Source organism: Cucurbita maxima, unplaced genomic scaffold, assembly GCF_002738345.1.
Source record: "Cucurbita maxima cultivar Rimu unplaced genomic scaffold, Cmax_1.0 Cma_Scf00015, whole genome shotgun sequence".
Classification (NCBI taxonomy): Eukaryota; Viridiplantae; Streptophyta; class Magnoliopsida; order Cucurbitales; family Cucurbitaceae; genus Cucurbita; species Cucurbita maxima.
Window position 1 is genome coordinate 1528341 of NW_019272031.1, and position 10050 is coordinate 1538390.

The following is a 10050-nucleotide window of genomic DNA, read 5'->3' on the forward strand; positions in this document are numbered from 1 at the left end:
CACCCACACTGTCTCAACCACTTCTCTTGCACAATCTCTGGTAGAGATGGAAAAATTAGAATGGAGGCAAAAATCTCATAATCTTTTGAATTTTATTGATTCATTATTGTAACTGTTATCACATTGTCCTTTTTGGGTTTTTCCTCTCAGGCTTCTCCTTAACGTTTTTAAAATGCACCTTTTAGGGAGAGGTTTCCACACTCTTATGAAGGGTGTTTCGTTCTTCTCCTCAACCGATGTGGGCTCTCACAATCCACCTCCCTTCAGGGCCTAGCGTCCTCGCTTACACTCGTTCCCTACTCCAATTGATGTGGGACCCCCCAAATCTACCCCCTTCAAGGCCCAACGTCCTTGTTGGCACACTACCTCTTGTCCACCCCCTTTTGGTGCTCAACCTCCTCACTGGCACATCGTCTAGTGTCTGGCTCTGATACCATTTGTAAGACACAAGTAAATTGCTAGCAGATATTATTTTCTTTGGGTTTTATCTTTCGGGCTTCTACTCAAGGTTTTTAAAACGCGTCTACTGGGGAAAGGTTTCCATACCCTTATTAAGGGTATTTTATTCTTCTCCCCGACCGATGTCACAATTATTAAATATTAAGAGCGACAAAAATTAAACGTTAGAAAAGGAACTAAAAACCCTAATGGGGGTATGAAAAAGGAAGGCAAAAGGAAAATGATTATGAAGATTGAAAAGAGAAAATGGGCCATATTTTGGGAGACAAATTTGAAAGAGTGAAGGGCACATCATTGCAATGAAAATGGCATAATATGAACAATCTATTTGGTTTCCCATTAAAGGAGTTGGTTGGGTTGTCAATGCTTTTCATCTTTGATTGCTTTGCTTTGTTTCTCAATTGATATAAATGGAAGTAGCGAAGAGGGAGAAAGAGACGTATGGTGGAAAAGCCATTCCACTTTTATTTCTCTTTTAAGCCATTCATTCATTGCATCAAATATATATTTCAATATTCCATTCGCTATGAAGTTTCTAGTCTTTGAGCATTATGAACATCAAGATTCTGGTAAATTTGAGGTTTTCGAGTGGTTGAATAGGTTACTAGGTTTCTGTAACACTCCATGCTCATGATTTGAATTAGGATTCGATATGTGTGTTTTTCGATATTTCCCTATGACATGATCATGTTACTTACTTTTCTATTCTAACAATGAAGATTATCTCCACATACCAACATGAGTCTTTTCAACATGTCTTGTCTTTACTCACATACATCTTAGGAAAATTCATAGAATATCACCCGGTATAGAATTTGCTCAAAGCAAAACACTCTTAATTTTAGAGTTCCTATGTTAACATATTGAAAAGTAAGGTGCACATTGTTGCTATAGGTACTAACCTTTAATTTTTAAAAAGTTTTCTTTATCTTTAAAATCGTTCTAGCTTCTAAAAGTGAACACTATTCTCACTTCTAATGATCATGTTATATGATGATCACGTTATCTAATTCAACACTATTCCCACAAACTAAAAAGGATCATTTTCAGCGTGTTTTGTTGTCACCCGCATACTTCTTAGGAAGATTTCTAAGAGGTCACTCAACTCAGAATTGATTCAAAGGAAGCATGGTTAACTATAAAGTCTCTATGATTGAGCCGCATCAGTTCATTCATGTACTCATCTTTTACTCAGATGTTACATGATTCGAACTTCTAATACTTTGGTCTAAAATTTATGCTTAACCAGTCTAACAATTCTTAGATCGACACGTTACTTACTTTCTTTTTGGGTGTATAGAATATTTAAACCCTTAATTGAAACATCGAGGACCCATTTGTTGACGTTTTTTACTTTGAAATTTATGCGTATTTGCCCACTTTTTCAAATTCTAACCAAATTTTCTACAAATAAGACTACTTTTTCAAAGAAAAAAAAATTAAATAATTACCCATAAACACATATGGTTGATCTAAAATGAATTTACTAAAAAAAAGTGAAATAAAAGAGATTTACCTAACAAATCACAAAATAAAATAATGATGATTGAAATTTATTAATTGCTTAAAAGGGTCCGATTTTAATAATAATTACAAGTTCTATACATACTATTTCTTAAAAACTAGGGTTTCATGGAGGGTCCCACGTTATCCCAAGGAGGAATAGGAATAGGAAAAGGAAAAGCAAACCCACTTTTTTTATCAATCTGCTTATCATTTAGCTTCCCACTCCCAAAAAGCCCTTTGATTGCAACAATGCCTTCACTTCGGTGTTTCTTTTCATGCTTACGATATAACTTTATATTCACGAACACGTCTTCCATGCCTTCCACTAATAGATATGGTTCATTTTAGGCTGTCTCTTCTAAGTTTTCTCTCAAAATTTTAAAACGTGTGAAGCTAACGGTGATTTATAACATGTCAAAACGAACAATATTTGCTAGTGATCGGTTCGAACTGTTACACTGCTTTCACTTAATTGAACTATTATCGTGCTACCGATCAACTTGAACTGTTACACTTTGACGGTGATACACAACTCCCAAAAAGTGCTTGTATCAGTTCATGTCTCCAGCTAGCAGATATTATTCTTTTTAGGTTTCTACTTCCAAGTTTTTTCTCAAAATTTTATAACGCGTAGAGCTGACAACGATGCATAACAGGCGAAAACGAACAATATCTACTAGCAATTGGCTTGAACTGTTACAGTGCTAGCGATCGGCTCAAATTGTTACACTTTGACAGCGATACACAACTCTCAAAAAGTGCTTATAACAGTCTATGCCTACCGCTACCAGATATTGTTCATTTAGGCTTCTTCTTCTGAGTTTTTTCTCAAAATTTTAAAACACATAAGGCTGACGACAATACATAACAAGCCAAAACGAACAATACCTGCTAACAATCGACTCAAACTATCACAGTGCTTTCACTTAATTTAACTATTATAGTGCTAGCATCGACATGAACGATTACACTTTAACGACGATACACAACTCTCAAAAAGTTCTTGTAACAGTCCATGTCTACTGTTGGTAGATATTGTTCTTTTTAGGCTTCCTCATCCGAGTTTTTTCTCAAAATTTTAAGACGCGTAAGACTGACGACGATACATAACAAGCCAAAACGAACAATATCTACTAGCAATCGGCTCGAACTGTAACAGTCCTTTCACTTAATTGAACTGTTACAGTGCTAGCGATCGACTTGAACGGTTACACTTTGACGATGATACACAACTCTCAAAAAGTGCTTGTAACAGTCATGTCTACAGAGATTTCCCTCAAAATTTTATATCACGGACTAAAATGAACAATATCTATAAACAATGGACTTTTAACTGTTACACTCCTTCTCATCTCATCATGTAGGTTTGTTTGAACAAAAAGTTTGAATCGTCAAAGGAAACAGGTTGGAAAGTGGAAGTATTACTTAGTAGCAGCCAAATTTGAAGGATGGGAAAGTTGAAAATAAACAAAACCCAACAAAAATGCGTGTGAGCTGTTCTTGTACAACATCTTTTGATGTGTCTACCAAAATTTTCACCAACTTTCCTAAACCAAAAATGGACATATGTTTTCTTTCAATTTGTTTTTTGGAAACTTCTAGGAAGCTAGCCTTCATGTTTGAAAATTGTTTGGATGGGAAGTAAATCATACCAAATCCATAGGATTCAATTTCTTTGTTTTTTCCGTAATTTCGTGTGGACATTTGGGTTCCGGAAACCCTTTGAATCAACTCGAAAGTTTGAATTGACTGTGTTGATGATTCGAGCAACTTGAATAGAGTTTACAATTCAATTCGACCCAATCATTTTTTATTCCGTATTGTCGTGTTTTACCAGACAAGTTGGGTTGAGTTGTCAGATCATTCACTTTTTTTTAATTGTCTAAAAAATTTTATATTTTACTATACATATTACATTAATAACTAAAATCTGATAAAACTCAAATATCAAATATTTACAAGTTACAGTTCAACACTAGCATAAGTTACAAACGTCAAATACTTTTAAAACATATTCATATTAGGTCTTTTACTATAGGAAAGTTATCATTATTATTTTTTCAATTTTAGTAAAAATTAATTTCACATTAACGAAAATGACTAATTATAATTTAAGATTTATTGAAAGTAAACCGAACATAGTATACACAAATAAAACAAAAGCTAAATTATAAGGACAAGAGTGGTATTTTAACCTAACATGTTTCCGTAAAAACTTGATTTTTTTTTTAATATTTTGAATAAAAGATTACCGTCTTTAAAATATTAGATACAAAATTGAACAAAAAAAAAATATTGTTGATAAAAAAATGTGTGAGATTCCACATCAATTAGAGAGGAGAACGAAACACCCTTTATAAGAGTATGAAAACCTCTCCCTAGAAGACATGTTTTAAAATTTTTTAAGGGAAACTCAAAAGGGAAAACCCAAAGAGAAAAATATCTGCTAGCTAGCGGTGGACTTGGGCCGTTACAAGTGGTATTAGAGCCAGACACTAGGCGAGAGCGAGGAAGTTGTTCGCCGAAAGGGGGCAGACACTGAGTGATGCGTCAACGAGGAGGTTGTTCCCTAAAGGGAGGTAGACATCGGGCGATATGTAAGTGAGAAGGCTGTTTTCGAGGGTAGACACCGAGCAATATGCCAGCAAAGAGGCTATTTCTCGAAGGGGGTAGATACGAGGCGGTGTGTCATTAAGGACGTTGGGCGCTGAAGAAGTTGGATTTGGTGGGGGACCCACATCAATTGGAGAAAGGAACGAGTGCCAATGAAGACGCTCGACCCTGAAGAGGGTGAATTGTGAAATCCCATATCGGTTGGGAAAGAGAACAAAACACTTTTTTTTATAAGAATATAGAAACCTCTTCCTAGAAAACGTGTTTTAAATAAAATAATTTATATGATAATTAAATAAATTTAATAACAAAGTTTTCAACATTGTTCATCACTCCCTTGGAAAGAAAGAAAGAAAAAAAAAAAAAGAAAAAAAAAAAGTCTTTATGGGATTTAATTTCCTTAAATCCTTTGAAATTGGATTTTTCTTCATAGATCTTTCTAGGAAACCACAAAAAATAAAATAATAATAATAATAATAATAATAATAATAATAAAAAGAAAACATGGATGAGAGAGTGGAATATCATCATAGTTTTTGACCCACCAATCATGCATCATTTAAATATAATTATCTCCCATATTATGTAATATTTTTATTTTTATTTATTTATTTTATTTTCTCTCATTATTGTATCCAACACCCTACCAAATACATTGTATATAATTTAAACAAAATTATAATTAGCATTTGTATATCATATTCTTCATGTACTTTGCAATATTATTTCCACTTACTACATTATTAAATTATACGTCCAAACTATATCTTAATATCGAGTAGGAGAGAGAAAAAAAATCATATTATATTTTCATTTTTCCCATCTTATTGTTATCAGTACTCAATTGATTTGTTTATCAATGAATGGTTTATCAGCATTCGGTTAACATTGAAATAATAAATTGCCTATTAATTACTTTAATATGATCCGAAAAGAGTTTATTGTCGATTTTTTTTTAAATCTTATTTATCAACAACACATATTACATTAATACCTAAAGTCTCGTAAATGTTAGTTATAAAATATTTACTGAGTCATAATACGTCAGTAACATTAGTTACCAACATTTAAATATATATTTCTAAATTCAATAAGATCCCAAAGCAAGAACCTTTAATCTTTTAACTTTTATTTTGTAATGATTTAAAAATATCCAAGGATTGCTAGTAGATATTGTTCACTTTGGCCTATTACATATCACGATTAGTCTTACGATTTTAAAACGCTATCTCTTAGGGAGAGGTTTCCACACCCTTATAAGGAATATTTTATTCTCGTCTCCAATTGATACGAGATCTCACATACTATGCAACATCAAAAACATAACTTAATCTATGACTTAGTTCCATGACTTTCTTAGCAAACAAGTTATTTAGACATGAGTCTCTTGCTTTTATATGAAGAAATAGGACTTGAAATTATTTTTCCTCCCGCCTTCAATGATGGTATCTTCTGGTCGCTACTCACGGGAGAAAAGCTCTAAAATAGGGTGCGATGTTGGAATTGCATGAACGGGAACGACTCAATTTTTTTAAGTTGACTATAACATTTTTTTTTTCAAAAAAAGAAAAAAGAAAATTACTTGAAATGACTTCATTATTGTTACATTCTTGGTATTGGTTTTTTTTTAAAAAAAAATTAATATAATTAATGAAATTAATGATCTTCCTAATTTGTAAATTTTACATGTTGAAATTGATTTGGAGTATATCTGTAGTTTACCTAATCTATTAATGAATATGAACACAAATATGTCAATATTTAAAATAAATTTGCATTAATTATGATTTTATTTTATTTTAAAATCCAATTTTTATAAGAAATAAAATTATTAAATCTTTTTTTACATAACTTTTAATTTTAAGAAGTCAGTTTTTATTTAATAAATTTTATTTTTCAATGTGAAAAAAATAAGTTATTGTATGATTTAAATAACTTTAAAAACCGTTCTATACACAACCTGGAATATAAATTGGAATAAATAATTATAAAAAAAAAAGTCAATGATTTTATGATTTGACTTTAACACACCATGTTATGGTGTACCTGAGCCACACCGGATTCGTGCCCCACCTAGCATGCCTCCGTTTCACCAATTACTCCAGATGCTCCGTACGCACTCACCTGACACAATTTAATTTCTATATATTTTTTTAAATTATTTATTTATTTATTTATTTATTTATTTATTTAATGCAACAACACAAGGAAACGCTTGGAAAGTTTTTGAATTTTTATTTATTGTTTTTCTATTTTTGCACTTACTGGGACCCACTGACGTGTCATTAAGGCCCCACCACCCATTTCTTTTCTCTCTTCCACGTGCCATCTCCTCCCGTCCCCATTTCCTCGCACGTTTCTTGCTTACGTGGCATATGCCCTCTTGACACGTGGACTCATTTACTACCGTCTTCGCCCCTTACTTCACGGGCGTAGCTCCCTCTCTATCCAAACTTCACCACTTGCTATGACGCGGACTACTTCTCCACTCCTACCAATGGTTTTTTTATTTTTCATTTAAAATATTCTCGAGATATTCTTACTCGTACTCATTTTCTTGATAGCAAACCAGTCAACAAGGCGCATACCCCACTCTGTCTTCGCCTCCTCTCTTTCTTTCTTCGTCTAAAATATACCATAAAATCTGCATGACCATAGTTGTTTCTCAACACTGACTCTTAATGATTCTCTTTTCTTTGATTCTAGTCTCTATTGATCTCTTCTAAATTTTTCATATTCAAGTTTCACGTTCTTTTAAATACAACGTTGAATTTGTGGGAAAGTTAAAGATATTTAAAAATTATAAATAGAGAATTTTTACTGATTTTAGCAAATATTTTCAACCACTACATCTGCCCTCTTGACACGTGGACCCGGACCCATTTACTGGCGATAAAATCACAGAGTTAATTAACTCGTGAATGACATAATTACAATAAAGGAAATTGTAATTATTTGGGATTTTGATCAAGGTGAAATACCATAACTACCCCTCTGGCTGGCTAGCCGGCCTAGGATATTAATTGAATTTAATTTAAAAAATGGAAAAAAAAAACTGAAATCCAGTACAGAAAAAACTGCCATAACCCCATGTGGTATTCCTAATTGGTTGAAGTTATTGTTAAAATATATATATATATATATATATATATATAAATCCATTGACTTTATTTTAATGGCGAATTAAAACCCAAAATCTTCCCCGCCCTTCCTTGTCGCGGCCATCAATTTCGTGCTCTCTCTATCTGTTCAGCACATCGAGAAGATCTCTCTCTGATCACAAGAAACGCAACCAAGAACCACCCAACCGATTTTCATGGCGGTTGAAGCACGCCCCATCAATCTTTTCCCTTCCACCCCCCACTTCATAACAAACAGGTCCCTCCCTTCATCCCCTTTTCATTTCATCTCATCTCATCTCTGTCTTCTTCTTCTTCTTCTTCTTCTTCTTCTTCTTCTTCTTTTCTCAAATGGGTTCTGTTTTTCTCAGAGATTTCATCGACCCCAACACTCCCACGGCGGCGCAGCTTCATTCTCTTACTTTTCCGATGTATGGAAAACCCGATACTGGACTCATCTCTACTCCGTCGAGGAAACGAGCCAGATGCTCTGTTTACGACGAATCTCCGGCGAGGTTGTTTGATCAAGAAATGATCATCTCTCATATCGAACACCAACGCTATGAAATCGATCGGTTCATTGCAATCCATGTAAATCCCTCTTTCTTGAATAAAAAACCCATTTCATGATTGTTAAGAAATTGGAATCTGATTTGTTTGGATTTACAGACGGAGAAGGTGATGATGGAAATGGAGGAAAGAAAACAGAGGCAATCGAGAATGTTGGTGAGCGCCATTGAAGACAGAGTAGTGAAGAAATTAAAGGAGAAAGAGGAGGAGATCGAAAGAATGGGAAAACTGAACTGGGTTTTGCAAGAGAGAGTTAAACACCTCAGCTTGGAGAATCAACAATGGCGGAATTTAGCAGAGACGAACGAAGCTACCCTCAACTCTCTCAGAACTAATTTGGAGCAGGTTCTAATGGCGAACGCCGGCGAGGATGCTGCGGCGTCGGCCGATGATGCAGAGTCGAGCTGTGGGAGTAGTTATTCCGGCGGCGGAGGAGGGCGGTGTCGGAAGTGCGGTGCGGCGGAGTCGAGGGTGCTGGTTTTGCCGTGCCGGCATCTGTGTTTGTGTACAATATGTGGGTCCAGACTCCATACTTGTCCTGTGTGTAATTCCGCCATTAATGCGAGTGTTCATGTTAATTTTTCTTGAAATTCATACGAACAACACAAATTCACAGGTACATTTTTTTTGTTCTTTATAATATTCTTTTTTAGAATATGAATTATTCAAATATTTGGAGATTTATGTTTTTATTGATTTTGGTTCTTTTTTTTTTTGGAAATTAATGGATCCAATTAATTGAAATTACGTGATTTAAGGTAAGTCATCAATTCTGTCATTAAATTTATATTCAAGAAAACGTTAAAAGTATGAATCTTTTCTTATCCTTTTAATTTTAGGAAAATCATATTTGAAACAAAATTATATTAAATATTATAATATAGTTAGGGAGAGGGATTCAGTGAAAGTAGTAGTGTTTATATGATCCGAGAATTCGACTGACTCAGGCTATCCAACCCTACTCTCGACTAACTCAGGCTCTATCAAATCCTACTCCCGACTGACTCAGGTTATCCAACCCTACTCTATAAGAATTGGGTTGGGTCGAGTTGAATTATTAACCGTTTATAAAAATATTTACCAGATTTTAATTATAAATGGATAAATAAAAATTTTAATTAATTTTAAAAAATAAAACAATCTCATAATTCAAATCTATATTTTTGGTTGTATGAGGGTAATAAAATAATTATTCCATTTGTTTTTTGTTTTTTTTTTTTTTTTTATCTTAAACCAAAATCCTAAATAAGCAATAATAATAATAATAAATAATAATTTTGAGGATTAAAATAAAAAGTGGAAAAGATGTGAAAATAGGATGAAGGGAGAGAGGGGGGACACGTGGTTGATGACACGTGGGAAATGGGTCTGGACAGTGGGGAGTGGAGCCCACCACGTGTGAACAGAAGAAGGTTTGGGATGAGTTGTTATTATTATTGTTCAATACTAATTTTAATTTTCTTTCTTATATAAATATAATTAATTAATGAAATTTAACATTTAAAATTTTAATCAAAGCTTTAAATTCTATAACGTTACTTAAAGTAGTCTTCGGTATGTCTTTATCTCTAATTCTCATTTGCAGGTAACGTGACTTTGTCATGACCTTTATGATTCTTACTATCTTATCAAAGGTAGTCTCGTAGTTCCTCCTCATGTGGCCAACTTGGGCGTTTCTTCATAGCATGATGCCTTGATTCATTTCTTGCTTGAGTACTGTTACTATTACTCCTTTGAATTATGTACGGGCTAAGTAGATAAAATTCTTTTGTGTTCACCTATG

The 10050-nt window shown here is 33.6% G+C and overlaps 1 protein-coding gene across 1 annotated transcript; it reads left to right on the forward strand.

The window, feature by feature from the left end:
- Window positions 1–7767: 7767 nt before the first annotated feature.
- LOC111490463 (BOI-related E3 ubiquitin-protein ligase 1-like) lies at window positions 7768–8857 on the forward strand. The gene is made up of 3 exons (XM_023139097.1): window positions 7768–7956; window positions 8069–8288; window positions 8367–8857. The coding sequence occupies exons 1-3, from the start codon at window positions 7895–7897 to the stop codon at window positions 8853–8855; spliced, it is 771 nt and encodes a 256-aa protein (XP_022994865.1). The 5' UTR covers window positions 7768–7894; the 3' UTR covers window positions 8856–8857.
- Window positions 8858–10050: the final 1193 nt, after the last annotated feature.